At 54.3% G+C, this 19,545-nt stretch overlaps 5 protein-coding genes across 5 annotated transcripts; 2 read left to right on the top strand and 3 right to left on the bottom strand.

Annotated features, from left to right (window-relative positions):
- Positions 1-1,385: 1,385 nt before the first annotated feature.
- Positions 1,386-2,486, top strand: HMPREF1541_05822 (uncharacterized protein; the record flags this gene model as incomplete). The annotated part of the gene is made up of 1 exon (XM_008720159.1): positions 1,386-2,486. One exon carries the CDS (start codon positions 1,386-1,388, stop codon positions 2,484-2,486), a length of 1,101 nt encoding a protein of 366 aa, XP_008718381.1.
- An 80-nt stretch (positions 2,487-2,566) lies between these two features.
- HMPREF1541_05823 (uncharacterized protein) lies at positions 2,567-3,511 on the bottom strand (the record flags this gene model as incomplete). The annotated part of the gene is made up of 1 exon (XM_008720160.1): positions 2,567-3,511. One exon carries the CDS (start codon positions 3,509-3,511, stop codon positions 2,567-2,569), a length of 945 nt encoding a protein of 314 aa, XP_008718382.1.
- Positions 3,512-4,351: 840 nt separating this feature from the next.
- Positions 4,352-4,822, top strand: HMPREF1541_05824 (uncharacterized protein; the record flags this gene model as incomplete). The annotated part of the gene is made up of 2 exons (XM_008720161.1): positions 4,352-4,408; positions 4,475-4,822. 2 exons carry the CDS (start codon positions 4,352-4,354, stop codon positions 4,820-4,822), a joined length of 405 nt encoding a protein of 134 aa, XP_008718383.1.
- A 2,371-nt stretch (positions 4,823-7,193) lies between these two features.
- Positions 7,194-10,292, bottom strand: HMPREF1541_05825 (uncharacterized protein; the record flags this gene model as incomplete). The annotated part of the gene is made up of 3 exons (XM_008720162.1): positions 7,194-7,787; positions 7,837-9,947; positions 9,995-10,292. The coding sequence occupies 3 exons, from the start codon at positions 10,290-10,292 to the stop codon at positions 7,194-7,196; spliced, it is 3,003 nt and encodes a 1,000-aa protein (XP_008718384.1).
- Positions 10,293-14,434: 4,142 nt separating this feature from the next.
- Positions 14,435-16,429, bottom strand: HMPREF1541_05826 (uncharacterized protein; the record flags this gene model as incomplete). The annotated part of the gene is made up of 1 exon (XM_008720163.1): positions 14,435-16,429. One exon carries the CDS (start codon positions 16,427-16,429, stop codon positions 14,435-14,437), a length of 1,995 nt encoding a protein of 664 aa, XP_008718385.1.
- Between the last annotated feature and the right edge of the window lie 3,116 nt (positions 16,430-19,545).

Here is a 19,545-nt window from a genome sequence, read left to right on the forward strand (position 1 = left end):
AGCGAAGCGAAGTGCTTCGCCAGGGCACTCAGATGTGAGCATGGTCTCGACTCCCTACATGAGCTAGTCTATCAATTTTGCAGCACATGAAGCCTTGGTTGTAGGCAGAATCTCCTTGTCGTAAGCATACGGCACTTGGCTTTGGCTTTGAAGAGGCTCAAATAAGCCGAAGCGCAACCCCTGTCAACTCTTACTGAAGGATCGTGTTCGCAGATTTCAGTCTTGTCTCATCCTGCAAAATTGCAGCGACTTGCCTTTGAGAGCTTGAATGGTCGTTTACCAACCCTACTCCCTGGAGTAATCGCATGTAGATAATGATCGACGTTCGATGCAAGGGTGGTAGCCGATATCAAATATAATTGTCGCCTTGTTCAAGACTTGGCAAGCGCCGATCATGGCGTAAGGGAGGCAAGGATAACCCTGCTCATTCACTTATGCAGCGCCCGTTACAGCGTCGCCTCACCGTCTTCGAAAGTCAGGAATAGTCTGCAGGGGAAGAAACGTGTAGAGTGTCGGCTCATACATAATATATTGTTTGGGCTGGAACGGAGGCAAGGGACACGGGCATTGGAAGACCATAACGGTCGGCCGAACTGATGCGGCGTATTAAATCGATAAGTTAGGCCACCTGATACATAGCTATGGAAGCACAGCAAACATCATCTGCCACCAAGCCACCTCCCTACATTTGAGTTACTCCAACAATCCAGCACTGCTGTTGTTGGTCTATGCAAAAGTGGCTACAGCGGGACCCCAAGTCAGAACACCACGCAGAATTCCCATTGCGAGTCCAGCGAGGATCTTCTGCAGTCCCACCTGCGACTCTCCCTCGTCATCAGAGCTGCCACAGACCAAGCTCAACCATGCAAGTATGATTCCATGAATGTTGCCGAAAACGAGCGAGACTCCGGCAGAGACATAATCTTCACTACAGCGGCAATGCTTCTCAAAGCCAGTAAAACTTGCGGTCGTCAGGCCGAAGAGTATATGGCTCGAGTACCCATTCGCTTCCACAACGACTGTGCTTATCCTGCCTGGCTCTCTGCTGATGCTAGCAATGTGGTATTGCAAGCATACTTCGGGGCCGTCGGATCGCGCGGAACGCAACAAGAGATAGGCTAGTGCAGCGTTTGATGTGTGTCGAGGCAGTACTTAACTAGATCTGTGGCTGTGTCTGCGAAGGGACGATGCAAGTTCGGCTGCTAGGTTCCAGGTCGATGCACATCGCAAGGCCGTCAGGCAGATTTGTTGGCGCGGTAGAGACGGCGGATCCCGGCTTGGCATGGCAGATCTGCCGCCTGGTTGCCTTGTCCGCAAAATTCCTTGCTCCACCTCCGATCTGCGTTCATCGTCACGAAGTAGTATCCTGACCAGTCAACAGCAATATGGGGAAGTCGTCCAAGGATAAGCGAGACGCGTACTACAGACTCGCCAAAGAGCAAAACTGGCGCGCTCGCTCCGCCTTCAAACTCATTCAGATTGACGAACAGTTCGATCTCTTCTCCTACCAGGACCCGTCTAAATGCACACGAGTCGTCGACCTTTGTGCCGCTCCCGGTTCGTGGTCACAAGTTCTCTCTAGAGTCCTCATTAAAGGCGAATCCTTTGGTCGGCGTGCTTGGATCGAGAAACAAGCTGCGCACGAGAAAGCCCGACAATCAGCCAGCTCGGATCCCGACATCTCCACATTGACGCTCGCGGCCGACAAGGAGCTCAAGCCCCGGCCCAATGTACACATAGTGGCTATAGATCTCCAGCCCATGGCACCCCTCGCCGGCATCACGACGCTGAAGGCTGACATTACGCACCCCACAACCGCACCCCTGCTGCTCAAAGCACTCAACCCTTCAAGCCCGGACTCGCCACAGCCGGTCGATCTTGTCATCTCCGACGGTGCACCAGATGTCACCGGCCTGCATGACCTAGACATCTACATCCAGGCGCAGCTGCTCTTCTCCGCCCTGTCACTAGCGATGAAAGTGCTACGTCCTGGAGGCAAATTCGTGGCCAAGATCTTTCGCGGCAGGGATGTCGATCTCATCTACGCGCAGCTGAAATGCGTGTTTGAGCATGTCACCGTCGCGAAGCCGAGGAGCAGCAGAGCAAGCAGCCTGGAGGCATTTGTGGTGTGCGAGGGGTACACGGGGACACCGCTCGACCAAGCGCCGCAGCCCGTGTCAGTCGGGACCGAGACGAAATCTGGACCGCAGGAACCAGTGACCCGCATGATAAAGGACGATGGGACCGTGGAACTGTCATTTCAAAAAGCAGTCAAGCCTACAGCGCCGCCACCACAGAGGTGGATTGCGCCATTCTTGGCGTGTGGCGACCTCAGCGCGTGGGATTCGGATGCGACGTACAAGCTGCCAGAGGGACACGTGAGTCTGGATCCAGTCCAGCCACCGACAGCGCCGCCGTACAAGGAGGCGCTCGAGCGGCGAAGGGCAGAGGGCGGAGCTTACGGAAAGACGGGGAGCAAGAAATAAGTCGAATCTATCTGACCAGGGTGAAATCGCCACAGCGCAAGACTCCGATCCGGGACACGCAGCCGGGTCTACACCACTTTCTACAGCTTGTTCGGAAACAAAGGCGCTGTCCGGCCGCCACGGAACAGAGCCAACATCTCTTCGCCCATCCACATCCCCCTTGTCTTCGCAATCCCAGCCTCCAGATCTGCCGTCCTTCCGGCCTGCACGAGCATGCCCTTTCCGTTGCCCTCCATCCCCAGGCTCATCAGCCATACTACACACCTCGCTACCTCCTCCGGGCTGTTGATTGGCACCCCTCTCTCGCGCATCTGCACCGCCCAGTTCTGCAAGCTCTGGCCGGGCTTGCGCCCGCTGATGATTGGCGTCAGGGTGATACCCGGTGCAACAACGCTGATGGAAATGTTTAGCGTTGCCAGGTCATTCTTGAGAGCGCGCATAAGGCCCACTACGCCGTGTTTGGCGGCGGAGTACAATGGTGCGCCTGCACTGGCCAGGTACCCGGCTAGACTGGCGGTCATGACGATACTGCCACCTTGTCGACCCTCATTCATGCGCAGGTAGTGGATGGCGAGGCGCACGGTGTCATCGGCGGCCTGCAGGTCGATGTCGATGACACGGCGGTCGGGCTCGGCGAGGAGACCGGAGGCCGGATCTGTGTCTTCGCTGAAGAACTGGTCGTGGTACTCGGCGATGCCGGCGTTTACATAGACGAAGTCAATGCGCTTGAACTTTTGCAGCGTAGCCTCAAAGGCGGCACGCTGAGATGCCCAGTTGGTAATGTCGGCTTGTTGGAAGAGGAAACGCGAGGAGGAGAGCAGGGACGCGGGCGCGCGGGAGGGTTCCGGTGCGGTGGTGGAGGGTGGTGTGCGGTCGATAACAGCTACATTATTGCCCAGGTCGTGGAGGATTAGGGCTGTTTGCAGGCCAATGCCAGAAGAGCCGCCAGTTATGATGGCGGTACGGCCGGTGGGAGCGGTCAGTTGTTCGCGAGTGATAGTGAAAGCTTCATTATTGAACGCCATTGTGGCAGACAAGAAGAGCGGGATTGAGACAAAGAGAAAGGTCCACAAGCTGCGACACCTTGGGACGGAACTGCGCACTTGTAAGCAGTGGTGCAGGAGTTGACAGCCGTAGAGCAGGCAGTAAACGCGCTTCCCCGCACGATCGAAGACTGGAGGAGCCGCGGTTGCAGACGAGGCTGAAGGCTAGCCTTGTGCGGCCAACCTACCTGGCACGATCACCCAGAGTGCCAGCTATCGCCGGCCTTGAGAGCCAGACATTCCCTCCCGTTGGCTATCTTCAGGCTTCCTGCTGGAGACACACACGGGCAGCCACTGGCTCGGATCTGCCTCAAATTCGACCTGCTTCTAGTCTGCGGTGAGACCAGTGCCATGTCTTATACGAGTTGAAAATCACGCTTCATCCCCACACGATTCATACTATACTAGGCTCGCACACTAGGACGTCCAATTTTAGTCCTCAATGACCGATCTAAACGAGATAAGAGCACCGGCAATCTCGGATCGGATATGTTTATGCCTCCGTGGCCGTTATGTTACCTAGGAATTCCGTAAGGCCACCAACGAGGCCGCTGTAAGCTCGGCTAAATGAACTTGGAGCTCGGGACTGTATTGTGGGACTGATCCTTGACGTAGAGCAAAGGCAACACTTGCTTGATGCTATAAACCATGATACCCTTCATCTCCCCAGGAAGACATCACCCAGATCTCACCCTCTCCTGATCACCGAACTCCGCCGGTAGTTAGCACCTCCCTACTCGTTCCGAATCCTCTGTCATCGTAGCCATCAACGTCGTTCAATCAAGTAGCAACTGTCTTTCACTACGCGCCTTTGTTATCAAGATGAGTCAAGCAACAGCTCCCTACTATGCGGATTATCTTCCATACTACATCTTCTTCGTATGTTGCTATATCAAAGTCTCCCCAAGCTACGAAAACTATCCTGCTGACCCAACCTCGTCTTAGTTGGCCATGTGCTCCCTTTACATGGTCATTGGCACCACCATCTCGACTCGCAAGGTATTCGGCCAGCTTTACTTCCAAAACAGCAACATCACAGGTCCCGGAATGCGTATATGGGTTCCGTGGATGATGATCTCGACAGGTGTGCGGCTAGGCCTGTTCTTTCACTTTGGAGACAAAGCGTGGCACGATGCGACCATGATAACTTTTGCGGCGCCGATTTGGTATTGGATGACTGAGTATTTCATTTACAAGACCGTGCTGAACTCGCAATTCGCTACTTCGATGACATTCGAGATCACGGCATTTTCATGGCTGTGGCTCACGAGAGACTATGTGACTGGTGGCTAAGCTCTTCAGACGGGCGGTGGACTGGGACCCTGGCTTGCGAACCATTTGGGAGCCTCCTACCCATGACTGAAAGAGTGACGGAAATGGTTGCCAAGACGTAATGCCGGGGGCGGGGATCGGACAACCTCTCCTCTGGTGATACTCCGTACTTGATAGCAAGCAGCACCTGAGCACTGGCCCGAGACGATCACTGGAGCCCTTCATCCGAAACGAATCCCCGCAGCAGAGGCTGGGAAGCGATATCCGATTTCCACGACGGTCCTGCAAGCAGACTTCCGTATCCGGCTTCGCGCTAACCGCTTTTTGCAATACTGCAATACTGCTGGTCGTGCACATTTCCCGCATTCCTCGCACCCCGGACAACCAACCTCCTTGACGTTTCCAGCCTCCAGCCATTTTCCTTCACCGCCGCCTATCAACAGCACAAACGGTTCGCACCCGGACAACCAGCCCGCGTCAGAATCCTGGACATGTCCGGACAACGGCACGGCAGCGCATACACATGACGAAGCTGATCGCCCCGGTACCTGTTTTTGAAACATCTGCGACAGCCTGATCTGTCTTCTTGCGGCTCTCAACTCAGTCTATTCCCGGTTGCAGGGGGATACATCGTTTCTCTACAGGCTCATTAGCCTTCCGGCTCTGAATATACCCCATCCGTCCACTTTTCCCCGCCACCGTTCTCACTTATATAAAGTCCCGATCCACTCTGTTGCCTTTGCTCTTACTGCTCTGTGTCATCTTCTATCTCTTCGGTCCCAGATCCCGCACCAAGCCTGCCGCCCTTCGATACTCTCAGAACCTTCCTTCTTCTTCTTTACACATCAAGTGAGAAAGACTTTTTCTTCCACGATGCCCTTCCCCGCGCTCCCCCAGGCCCATGACTCTTCCCCTCTTCCCCGTTTACACCTTCACGTCTCGGGCTCACCTCCTTCTTCTCCCCCTACCGCACGCCGTCTGCCGAACCTCAACGCCGCGCCAATCCCCACTCTCGCGGCCCCCGGACCCGCGACACCACCATGCTCGCCCATCGAAGCTGCTGGTCCTTCGCACCTCTCGTTTCCACTTATCGCCAGTCTGCTGTACACTTTCCCGACTGGAGCCACCCTCCACCCGAGGACACCGAGCCGTAACCCGTCCTTCGGCAGTGTCGGCACTCCCATGAGCGCAGGACATATGGGACACTAAGACAGCCCACCACCCCTCCAGCTCGAGTCGCCCGCCAAGTTTATATTCGCCCTATGATCAAATTTTACAACCACAAAGTCGGTCCTTTCCTCCATTCTCAAGCCCAGTTTGCAATCTTCTTTCGCTAAGGCGAACCAACAACTACAGAAAAAAACTCTACTGCCCAGACGCAGCGCGTCACACCACGGCCCCCAGGGGCCTCAACAAATTCCCTTACTTGATTCTTCACCGAAACCACCATTTTGGGAATGCGCGCTCATAAACACAACCCCTGGACTCCCGATCACAAGTAAGCCTGGATGTGTGGTTTCGCGACACCATCCAGCGCGAGCTTGAGACGGAAGAAGGCCAGAGAGAGTTGCAAGAGCGCCGCACCCACTCCCATCCAACCCTGTTCCAGAACCGACCCTAGCGACACAAGGTACTGGACACTCATTCGAAAGCCAGGGGACGGGATGCGTGGTTTCGCGACACCATCCCCACCCCTAGTCGAGAATCGAGCGCCAGAACGGTGTTGTCTTACCAGGCGGGAGAAAGAGGGCGGAAACATATGGGAAAGGAGTTGCGGATGTTGTTATACTGCCACAGCGAGCAAGTCGTTCCTATGCTTTTTGTTGTTTATTGGAAGGTGTCAGACGCTGTACCAGCTTTGTGGTCTGTCGGCCCTACCTACTTGTTTGTTTGTCTAATCTATTCACCTGTCTGTCTGGTTTTTATCGACCTGCGTCTGCTGGCGACTGCCAAAGCCCCAAAGTCAAGGGGCAGGAAATGGCATAGGAGCTGCTAGGAAGCGAAGGATATCTGTTTTGTCTTTTTTGATTGTCTGTTCATTGGAACCACCAAGTTCTCCTATTTTCTCCTGAAATTGATTTCGACATGGAATCGACAAGTACGTAGCCAAACGAATCTCTAGCAGCCTAGGATTCGCAATAAGAATAAATATTGAAAAAGAAAAACTTGTGTTCGTTCTACTAACAGGTGTCCCAGCACAAAGGTGTGCATATCCCAAACTCCTCTGGAAATTATGCGGACATAGATGCTACTCAACGCCCACAGGTGCGTCCTGCAGCCGAATCCTCCAAAATCTGCGGCCCATCTCGTCGTAGTCCTGAGCTCATTATCGCACACATCCCATCGTCACTTCATACACATAACAACTATGTTCGTTCCCATGAGCGACCTTCTAGACCTGACCCGTGACCCTCCGGATCCTCCTACTCCCACCATCACCCGTCACGACGACCTTGCCTTCAGCCTCCAAACCCCTCACGGCATCCTGGAACTCGCTCCCCTCGACTTCGCCACCGCTATTCCCATCCACCAGCTTTCTGTAGAGCTCGCTCCACCTCACCTCCCCACCACCCCTCACCCTCTCATCACCGTCCAACGTCCTCAACACCTCGCGCTTGAGATCCTCCTTGCGCTTCCGCTCGCTCGCGCTGCCACCCTCGCTCAACAGGCCCATATCGATCAGGCCCGTCCTCGCGTCCGTCGCGCTAGCCTTGATGGCGGACTTGATCAGTCGCACGGCCTCGATCACGTCGCTCTCCTCGACCGTCTCGGAAAGCCGCATCTTCGCGTGTGCTTCCGCAAGGCGGATCATGGACTCGAGTTGACGGGTCGTGGCGGTGATGCGGCGGTCGGTGGCGGCCACGGCATTGCCTAGGTTCCGCATTTCGACATATGCAGTCGTGAGAGCGTTGCCGGCGGCGGGCGTGAGAGCCGGGTGGATGTTGTTGCGGGCGTATGAGATGTACGCGGTAAGGAATTCAATAGGCTGGGTTTTGGTTAGATGGATTGATGGCACGTGAGAAGGAAGTACTTACCAGAATTTCATTTTTGGAAGCGTTTTCGGGCGCGTCTTCCAGATACATGCCAACCAAATGACGCGCAAGTTGGCGGTCAGTCTGCTCGTCAATGCGGTCGAGGACGAGGTATACTAAGTCGAAACGCGACAGTAGAGTCGGAGGCAGGTCGATGTTCTGCGGAACAGGCAGATTCGGGTTGTACTTGCTACCAATTGGATTGGCGGACGCGAGAATGCTGGTGCGGGCATTGAGGGTGGTGATAATACCGGCTTTAGCGATGGACACGGTCTGCTGCTCCATCACTTCGTGGAGTACGGAGCGCGTTGAATCGTTCATCTTGTCAAATTCGTCAATGCAGCAGACACCGCCATCGGAGAGTACGAGTGCACCTGACTCAAGGACAAGCTGCTTGCTCTCTGGGTCACGGGTGACATAAGCTGTCAAGCCGACAGCGGATGAACCTTTGCCAGAGGTGTAGACACCGCGAGGCGCAATCTTGTGAACATACTGCAAGAGCTGCGACTTGCTGGTACTTGGATCACCGCAAAGGAGGACATTGATATCACCTCTATACTTCGGGCTGCCACCTTTTTCGAAGCTTTTGTTTGTGCCTCCGAACAGCTGCAGAAGGATTCCCTTTTTGACATCGTCCATTTCGTATATGCTGGGAGCCAGACTCCTCGACAGGAGCTCGTAGATGTCATCTCGCTGAGCGGTGGCTTTGATCTTATCTTCTTCCTCCTTGCTCACCTTGCGGACCTGCTCGGTCTGACCGGCAAGATGTTCTGCAAGCTCCTGCTCGACTGTGCTGGCATCGGTGCCAAGTCTTCGCTTGTCGACCTTTTTGACGTGCAACACGTCAATGTAGGTCTTGAAAAGGTTCTTGATGGTCCGCATCCGAGGGTTGACTCGGACAGGGTTGCTCCGGAAGACACCGGTGACCTCAATGCGATCACCAGCTTTGCACACATCGACCATCTCATCGTAAACACAGAGACTGACGCTGTGAGGAGTCTGGCCATCGGGTACTGAGTCTGGAGTTTCTTGCAATTTGATGACTTGTTTGTCGGCGAAGACGCTGCGGTTGTGAACGATCTCCATTGAATTCTTGCTCTGGCACATCCGCGCTGGGCAGATACTGGGCTCCTTAATCTTGCCACGATCAATGCCGACCCATGCCGTTTTATTGCAGACAGCACATTTGAAGAATGCTTCCTTCATATCCGGAATGACTGGAGTGGTACGGATAACAAGGCCTTTGATTGACACCAATTTGTCGATATCGTTCGGATCAAGGTCACGCATATTAGTGGTCGTGTCCATGCCAAAAGGCAAGGTCTTGAAATTTGTGACTTCAACTTCGGCAACAAGGTCGGGAACACCGCTGGCGCTTGTTTGACCTGGAGTAGCGGCCGCATCCATCTCGGAGCTCGGGGCCGGTGGCATCGAGCTGCCGTCGCGTGCATGAACACCGGGTCGTTGAGCTTCACGCATCTCCTGACTGGCTAGCTCAATTGCAATGTCTTTGACAGACTGGTCCATGATGGGAATGATCTCTTGAGGATAAGATTGTAGCTGATACCAGAGCTTCAGTGTTGCAGGGTAGGCTTTGAGATTCCGGGTGTCTAGATTGAAGGTCGAGATGCCGAGACGTCGCATGTTGTTGATCATATTGATATACTCTTTCTCCTCGGCCGCGGAACCTAAAGCGCTCGTTTCTTGCTCACTCATGCCATCAGCCCACATGCGATACTTCTTCGCGTAGTTGCGGAGAAAGTTCTTAAAACCAGCCATAGAGTCAGTGATAGAGATGTTAGTTCCCCAGATGACACGGCTTGAATCGCCACCTAGGAGGTCGGCTTCAGACGTCCCCGGGTTGAGGTCAGAAAAGGTGGCTTGGGACGCAGGCTCGTCTTCCCGGACAGGAAGGCCGTCCTCGCCAATAAATATGCGTCGACGAGCAAAAGAAGAATCTCCCAACGCGTCTGAGTGAATATCGCCCCGTCTAGATGAGATATCTGGTCCATCTTGCCGGAAGAACAAGCCACTGCTGCTGGAGGGAACATCATTACGGTTTTGCTGCGAGGCCCGGGGGCTGGAGCTGGGATCATAGCGGACAGGCGATGATTCTATATTCTGGTCAGGACCTGTAGTGCTTCCTCGTGGCATGACTTACCTCCTGGGCCGAGCTGTCTGCTTGCTCTCGGGGTCGTCTCTCTGTCGCCTGCAATGGAAGACTGTCTAGGTGGTGAGCTGATGATCAGATCATCAATGGAGCGCTGCTGTTGCTGCTTGGGCGATGGCCTCGTCGGCGATGACGATTGGAAAAACATGGGCGATGATGAGGGTACTGCAGAACCATTGCCCTTCTGCGAACCCTTCGGGGTTGCTTGCGAGGGCTGGATAGGGGTAGAGGACTGCGACTTGCGTGCAGAATGGCCTCTGCTGCGGCGCGATGATGGGGTCGAAGACATGTTGATGGATGTACACCCAAGAACTGCGGCGATGGAAGTGCAGGAGATGGTAATTGCGCAGCGAGGGGGCACCAACCCAACTTGCGACGCGTTTTCGCGTTTGAGACGCGAGCGCGTAAAGTGGTGGGGGATATTGCTACTTAAGGCAGGTTTACCGACAGCGCTTCTTGGTACGAAGCCACGCGCAGCCAGCAGGGACACGATCGTAACATGGTCAATTCGGCAATGTGCTTGAAATGGAAGTGCATATCACGAATCAACGCTAGTGGGCCAAAGTTATCTCGCAAAGGAACCAGTCTACCACTGGAGGGGTGCCTCTGCCACGAGATGCCGCGTTGCTGGGCAGCTCTTTACCATTGCGAACCTGCCCTACTGAGACTAACACGAATCTGAAAAGCCTTTCCAACGAGTCTCGATGAATCTTTAGGCAATCTTCGCAAACGCACAGGTGCTCCAGTTCACTCATATTCTCAGCAGAGCGCAGTTTCTATCATGGTGGACACTCTACTCGGATATCTTCTCCACTGACCTGAGCAATTTTCTTACCGCCTCTCCATACAGACGCTCGGCTCCCGGGCACCGACAGCTCCGGTGGGTAGCTCAGCCTAAAGAACCTGTTTCGAACCTGGCGGTAGCAAGCCGCAGATATGGTTGTCGAGTCTGATCTGGAAAGGGTCTTTGTTGACCGCCAGGAACCGGCCTGCGGTGGCATCGCTTTATTGGTCACGGCGGGGATCGGCAGGTACCCGAAGGACCCTTATGCAAGGACAACCGGCACCGAGACAGGCTGGTCATCACCACACTCGCTCCGAACTGACTACTGGTCAACCATCTCTGTACGCAGCAAATGGCCACGGGCTGGCAGTTTTGACAGGCAGTTGGTTAGCCACGTATACTCGCATTCGGCGCGGACCATTCCACAGCCCTTTTCAGGTTTGCGTGTCCCATTGTTGCATTCCGACCCACCCGCCCGCCTCACCGAATCTCTCGCCTCGTCCCAGACCCTTTCAGCTTTGTTGCTGCCTGACTAGGGCGTGTAAGATTGCCACCCTCGCGCCTAGACGTGGTTCATCACCGTACGGCAGAGGTCCCGGACTGTCTCCACCAGGGTTATTCCTAGCCGTCAGAGCATTCTGGAGAATGCTTGTCGGCCAAACATTTCTACCAGAATCAAATCTGACAGCGCACAGTCCCAGAAGTTGCAAGTCCCGACCCCCCTCCCGAAGCCTGATTTCTTACTTGTACTTCATCGTTTCCTTGCGCGAGACCAAAACTTTAGACCCTGAATCACATCCTCCGCCTTTGACTTTCTTTGCCTCTTTGCTACCCACGTTCATTCTTCGACTTCACTACGACAAACATTCATGCTGAAACGCCTCTGCCGCATCCTACCCGCGTACTCAGATGCTCATGTCCATCTGGCTAGATGCGTTCAATGGCCTAAACATCCACCCACCGGGCGACCGCGTTCCAGACCGCCAAGGCCGACCTTCAGCCGCGCTACGAAGTACCTGAGATGTACTCCGTACACATCTCGCCAATGCGAAGCCTGGGCTAGGTCCATCAGTTCTATCATATGACCTTGAAGGTACTTCGCCTAGGCGATCCCGAACATCTCGGGCACAAGAATCTGCAAGTCCAGGCCATGTCCCGCCTACAAAAGCCGTGGCGGAGTGCTTTGCACCGCAGCCCAATGTCCCTGAGGCCGAAGACCCACAACACAGTCGGGTGGAAAGTACAAGTAGTCATCTGACCACACGAACTACCTGGAAAAGAGATCCTTGGCTGCACACACCAACCTCAACAGGCTTCACGAGCCTGCCAATCCTGCCAGCACCCAATCAGCAATCCACAAAACATGATCTCTTCGCCACCAGAGTCCTCCCAATACAGTATCGAATTTAGCCTGGACCCACCTCCACTTCATGTCCAAGACAGTCAAATACTTTTTCAGTACTCCATGTGGGCCTCGGCTTACCGGAACTGGCTATGTAAATGGTCTGTCTTCCTACAACTACTCGACTTTCTCTCCATTTGCCGGAGCTGGAAGCTCAACTCCCTCGGAGCACGCCACAACATACCACTGTTGCAGCAGTACAACAACAGATACCTGGCTAGTCAATCGCTGGGGTAGCATCGCCTTGATCTCCAACCCATTCCACACCACGCCAATGCTCTTTCTGGAACCCGGGCCGCCCCACACACCTGTAGAGCAAATTATCTTGGAATCTCCTCTTACTATCGGAAAGCTGGACTGATCACACGGACCCCCAAAGGCTGCAACGCAAATTCGACCTACAGTACATGTAGACAGACCTCGCCCCCATGGATGTATGGTTCCCCTAGCACCTCAGCTCGACACCCGTCCTACCAGCCTCCGATACTTGAATGGCACGCCGTCTTCCTCCGCCACACCCAAGGATAAGATCGGCCCAATCTCCCCCGCAGCCAACCTGATCATTCACTGCCTACGCCACGGTGGACCGATCTCCGCTGCCTTCGGCTCATGTGCATGGGGCACTCGAGTCAGCTTAGATGGGACGTACTGGTATATCACTAGCCCGGACCACCTGCTGCACCAAATCTCCCCTGATGCGTTTCCTGCTCACTACGGCATTCTTTGCGCACGTTGCTATCGTTGCCATCCATTGAGGGAGCACCCTGCGGTGGACAACATACCTCACTATTACCGACGCCCTCGACGATGACTATCGATCCGGGCCAATCTGTTGCCCGGTTCTCGACATGTCAAGCCGTCGATTTGCCTCGTCGTGGCCGCCGCATAAGGTGGATGTCCTGGCTTTGGGGGCATGGTATAAGTTACCGTGTCTGAGGTGCATAGTCAGGCCAAGATTTACGCCTTGACGCTGCACATTCTGAAGCATATTGACATCGAGGTATTGCCCATATTGTCCCAGCGTCGTATGGCAGCTGCATCAGCTCAGACCAGCACTAATCACGCTCGCCAACACAATAGAATGGGATCAGCATAACATCAATAAGCGACTTATGGAGAAGAACGAAAGACCAAGTTTGTCCCAAAGCAGCTCTGTTTGACTGCCTTCGACATGAACAATATCGTATGTACTGTCACCCAAGAATGTCTCAGCACACCTCGTCAGGGCAGCCAGTACGAACACTGCCAGTCACAACACGACTCGCCCTTCAATAGGGCTGGCCTGTGTTGGCACACCATGCAGAGTCTATGGCCAATCCAACTCGCAAGATAACCACTCCAGGCGCAGAAACTTTTTGAAAACGCAAGTCCGATCCATCAATCCGTCCCGTCGTCGAGCCATCTATCCATGTATTGTCCAGCCAGACGGTCTGCACATGATTGATCACGCTGCAGCCGCACGTATGCAAGCACCACTGTTTCCCGATCCACCGCTCAGCGAAGAAGAGAGATGCCGCATATCTATTAACAATAATCCAAAAAGCCCGATTATCAAAGCCTTTGTAACGCCATTCCGAAGTGGTGGAGTAGTGAAGAAAGTGTGCAAATGCGGTTTGGCGGTGGGTGCCGCCCAAAGTTGCAGCGCTGAAATCGCAAGTTTCAAAACAGCAATTCCTTTTGTCGATGCAGCGGCGCCATGTATCTGTTGTTCGCGGCAACAGACGACAAAGCGACACCACAACGATATCTGGTAACAACATTCGATGTCAGAGAAGTATGCCCCAGCGATGGGAAACGCATTGCGCCTGTTGTTCGCGGCAACAGACGACAAAACAGTCTCCTTCGGATTCCGTGGTACTTCTCGGGTATCAAGTGTTGAACATCTTGCTCAGCCACGTATGGCTGTTGAGGTGGGAGCTTCGGACATCAACTGATGATTGCCATAGGAGTACCCGAAAGCAGGCGAGGCGGATCGAGAGCCGAAGCACGAGTTTCTACCCGGCATCGGCGAGCTCGATCGCGATACTTGAGAACTCAGTGCCTTCACCGACGCAACCTCTGATGGAGGCGAGGGCGAAGCACTACGAGCAAGAAGAGGTGTGGAAAAGCCAGAACTGTTCGAAGAACGAGTGCTGTGCTCCTCTGAAACATTGTCGTTGGTGCCATCAAGGTCTACCGAAGCGTGAGTAGACAAAGGTGGCGTGCTGACTTTTGGCGTTCCAAACTGTTCAATGATGTTAGCCTATCAGTGCGTCCGGATTGCGTCGTTGTCGCGGGTACCTACAAAGCAGTACTTTTCCACTAGTTCCTGGTAGGATTGAGAGGTGAGTGGTGGCTTTTCTGACAGCAGAGCAGCCGGTTTGTCCGTCGTCGCTGAGTCGACAGCAGGAGCTTTGGAGACCACATCAGCTTTCGCACCAGCAACAGTCTCAGGTCTGGGAGAGAGAGTCCCTGAGCTGGCCCCGTTGATCACAGGAACATCGCGGGAAGTCTGCTTTGCGCCTGAGCTCGGGGAAAGACCACTCTTCTCTCCTAGAACAGAGATTGCAGTGGTCTTTGCTGCACTCAATGATGAGTTGAAATCGTAGCGAGTGCCAAAGGCATTGCCCGATGACCGCGGCCGCCGTGCGGGGGCGTCGGGAACCAGCTCCTGCTTGGAGCGCGGGCTACGAAGCTTGATCTTGGGTTCGCCGATAAGAGTGGCAGAATCACCAAAATTTGAAAATGTGTCGAAGCCTGCGGAGAAGTCATCGAATGAGATAGGGAAGGACTTCGGACGTCCACCAGATGAGGTAGGTGGCGATGGTCTGCTTCGAGGCAGAGCACTGAGAGGTCTAGCCCCCAGACCAGGTAGACCGTGCTTGCTAGGGACCGGTTTGGTCTTCTTCGAGAAGTCCACCTGGTAGTTGACGCCATTGTTGTTGTCCCAGTACTCGGTACCGTTGACAGCGTATTTTACGCAGAAGAACAGGGTCTTGTTTTCCAGGTTGACCTGATCGGCTAACTTGATGACGAAGTTGAATCGATCCAACCCATCATCCTGCTGCTTACGACGTACGTCATGGCTAAAGTCAGCCACGACTTCTGAAGTGGTTTTCCAGTAGTCGAAAGTGAACCGTGAAACAACTTGCTTCTGGAAAGCTAGGTTCTGCACAGCTATCGAACCAATCAGGGTTTTGTTATCAGACGACAAGAAGATTCGCTCGACGTGTACGGGCCACGATTTGCGGTGATCAATTTCGGTGTGGGGGAAATTGGCAAGCTTGATCTCCCACTCGAAAGATGGGCCACGTTGACGCACACCAGATTCATCAGAGCCAAAGGGGAATTCGGATTCGCTCTCATAAGTCTCAACAGGTGATGAGCCAGCGCTGACAGCCAGCGGTCGATCGACCTGAAGGAAGTGGCGCACGTGCTCAAGATGAGAGTCAAAGTGAACAGCCTTGGAGTAGGTAGGTGTGCCAGGCATGCTGGAGGGCCGCCTTGGTGCCGACGAGGCCCGAAGCGCAGGGCGGACTAGCTCACCCGACTTCTTCCTCAACATGGGAGGGCGGCTAAGTTCAGGACCCGAGTCCTCGTCTGATTCCGAGTCCGGCTTGTATACGTTGGGAGAAGAGAGTTGGCCCTTGGTGGGGCTCTCAAAAGCGATGCTGCCGTCTGTAGTCGACCGCGAGTGTGAGATCTTGCGAGCTTCACGGGACAGCGGCGGACGTGAGTCGTTGGTCGAGACAGTGCCTGTGTTAGGAGGGGCGACCGCACCGTTGACTTGCTTTACAGATTCAGTCCGGTTAGGGGAGCCCGATTTCCTTTGTTCGATTGAGCGGATGGCAAGGTGCAGCTCTTTGAGGTTGTCGGCCTCTAAGTCGCGTGTCCTACCGCGGACATCATCCTCATCGCCCGAGTTCTGAGCCGAGTCTGGTGGAGAGAGAGTCATTCCTGCAGGGACTAGAGTATTGCTCTGCGGGGGAGGAGACTGTCGGAGGCTACCGTGAGGGTCAAAGGCGTACTCGGGACCAATCTCGCCATTATGCAGCAGTTCCTTTACGTCATTCAACGATGGACTGCGCCTGTGCTTAGATAAGTATGACGAGGAACCGGCAGATCGAGGTAGCTGCGGTCTCGAATGACTAGGAAGTTCCGGGCTTAACAGAGCCTTGGAGTAGGAGTGTGTTCGGCTGATGGTAGGACTGTTCGACTTGGAGGTCTCTGGTGACTGTTGGGCGGGAGGTGTGTAAGGCATCCGGACGGTGATCGGGGGTAGAAGGCCGGGCCAGATGGAGAGGTGGTGGGAAAGAGGCCTAGTTACTCATCAAGAGCAACCAGCGACTAGGGTGGACGACGCGGAACAATAAGAAAACGCTGTAACAGTGGTCAGCATCAACTCAGGAAAGTCAAGATCGACATGTATAATAAATGTGTGGAGGGTGTTGGGAAGTTCTGTGCAGCGGCAGGAGCTGACAGTGACTTTCAAGCGGGGCACGTCAACCACAGACACTGAGGTTGCGCAACTGTGGTACGCAGCGGCAGGTCTGAGCCGGTGAATAGCGGAACAAAGAAAAATTGACTCACCTCTCGAATGGTTCAGAGGCCTGTGAACCGGATAGAGAAGACAAAGTCGAATTCAACAAAACGTTGCTGGATGTCGAGGTTGCAAGCAAAAAACAGATACTCGTCAAAACAATAGCCACGGGATCGAGAAGATCAACCGTACAGCACACCGTGATGCGAGTAGAAATGCAGCTGCCGAGCGTCGATTGCTCCAGACAAGGAAGTGACAAAGTCGAGAAAATGTCTCGACTTCTTGCCTGCAGCTTCCCTTTGTTGCCTGCGTTTGTATCCTGGAGCGAGTATGGCCACTCGCACGCTGCTCTTGCTGGACCGTCTGCCTTCCCACAGATGGCGGTCTCGTCGGGACTCCCGGAAGCGACTCCAGAAGAAACCGACTCGTAAAATGAGGATAGGCTGGCAAGGCCTATATGAGGACAGGGAGGTGATGTCGGGGAGGAATGTTGCTGTAGAGCAAGAATAGATGGGAGAGATGGCAACGAGCCCGGTATGTGTGTAAGAAAAGCCCAGCAGGCGTTGTTGAGTCTGGAGCGAGCCGGGTTTGGGACTTGGTGGGCGTGGTCAGCTCAATCGGCGTGGGACGAAGTGGTGATTGGACGGATCAAGTGCGCTAAAGGAAGCAGTAGACGAGGTGGCGGCGCAGGTTACGACAGGGATGTGCAACTTAAAAATGGAGCTGGGGTTTTGCTGCTAAGCCCACCTAGAGATAAGTCACTCCTCCGCTGTGCATGAGCAGGTCGTGCTAAACAAGATAGAGTGCATCAAGGAGGGGTGGAGAGCCTAAAGCTTCGTTCGCGGTCTCCGACGAAAGGCGAAAGGACATGCGCTTTTACCTGTGTGCATACGCCTCGACTTTGCAGTGACCTACATGGATGGCGGGGCAATGATATACTGATGTTCGCGGGCTATTCTGTTGCCATAAACAGCAAGAGTGCGCTGACGTCCGTTTTCCGCTGTCAGAGACACGAAGACGGCCATCCCAGCCCCAACGTGCACTGTCCTAGCATTCCAGTTGCTGGCGACGACGCCCGAGAGCCAATCAGGACCTGAGGCTCGAGCTTTGCGTTACGGTTATTACGGGCGCATTTCAATCATGTCCGTGCTCTGCGGAAGTGCGGCAAAGCCCCTCGTAATCTGTACCTCCGCGCTCACGCAACCTTACGCAACGAGGTTCTTATCAGCAAAAGCTCCTCTCAGCTGTGCGACTGAAGGCACATGTCAAGCTGCCAAGGTCTGATTGATAGCCCATTGTTGCCGCCAGCTTCCGCTTTATTCCCTCGGGGCATGTATCAGACCACGATTGTGCGATATGTCTCGCTTATGTCTTCCTCTGCTAGAAGATGATTGTAGATTGTGGCGATGTATGCGACGGTCTTCTGTTCGTGCACAGAATCCGCCAGTACATTTGATGAGTCCAAGATACGCCGCGGGAGGCGCTAAAGACGGACCCCGGCGCAATGCTGGACTGCCTTGGTTCTCGACTTTGATTCAGGCTGCGACTTCGCTTCCACCCGCTGCAGGCGCAGAATTTTCTCAGCGGCCAACTCCTGGCGCGCGGGACGCGCCCAGTAATCTCCCAACCAAAACACCCTGCCCACTGAATGCCATGAACATGGCGAGGGGCATTTTCGCCATCGCGGCGGAGCCTTCTTTACGCAATTGATGATCTACATAGTACCTCAGACGTAGATAGATCGGTTCGAGATGCGTTCTGCTTACGTATCACTGATCATGCCACCAGCTGGCTGTATACTGTTCGAGTACAGAGCATGAAGCAGCAGGCGGGACTAGGCGAACACTACTACGTCTAGAGCCCGCCAGCTTCCGCTGCCAGGTGTACCGGTAGTTACGAACAGGAAGCTGTTAGTTAGAGGAACGATAAGTCACGAGATCACCATCATGATGCGGACGACACGTCAGTGGCAGCTTGTGCAAGTTCCATGACAGTGGTGCTACGGTGTCCTGGCTGGGCCATTTCCAAGTTTCACACCCAAAAAGCAATTCTAACAGCGTGGAGTGATGCTGGAGCAAGAACCATGGCTTAATCAAGGTGCCTAGAACCGCCCCCGCGATTCGCCTCTCGAGACAGCACGATTTAATACAGTGATAACAGCGGTGAGACGTATCTTTCGCTTCGAAGCGAGCGTCACACACCCCACAGCCAATTAATTGACAGCCACGATCCCGATCGTCGGCCAAGGCAACACGAGTCATGACGAAGTCTTTTGAACATTAGACCTCCAATTTACACATCTCGCACAAGACTTGGAGTTTGGCCATGGCAGAATAAGGTGTGTGGCTTGCATTCTGAACCTTCGCCCGTTACGCTGTCTGGGGACGAAACCTGCATAACGGCAAGCGGAAAATCTTAGACAAGCAAAGCGGTCCGGTCTCTCGGAGTTCACGGCTGCTCCTTATGCACAGTTGGGGGCTGCTCTATCACTCATTATCTGCATCTAGCCGTGTCCCAAGAAGGTGCCTCAAATGATGCACGCGTTCCCTGATTTTCAGGCACAAGGGAAGGGGAAGCCCCAAGGTCTATGCACCTGCCGCGTTGTCGAAGTCTCTCCCAGGCGCTTGCGCGAGCGGTGAAGCTATGGCCAATCACCACTGGTTTTCTGCTGCCCTCCATGACTTTTCTCCGGTCGAAACAGGGTGGAACCGCTTCAAGTGGTTCCAGTATCTGCAAGCCATTGCTCGGCACCCGAATCAACTGGACCTTCTGGCCAATTCCTCATCTATAGTGCATCTCCTTGCCGTACAAATTCCGCAGACGTTCGGTCATCCATG

This window comes from Cyphellophora europaea (genome assembly GCF_000365145.1).
Source record: "Cyphellophora europaea CBS 101466 unplaced genomic scaffold supercont1.5, whole genome shotgun sequence".
NCBI classification, from domain to species: domain Eukaryota; kingdom Fungi; phylum Ascomycota; class Eurotiomycetes; order Chaetothyriales; family Cyphellophoraceae; genus Cyphellophora; species Cyphellophora europaea.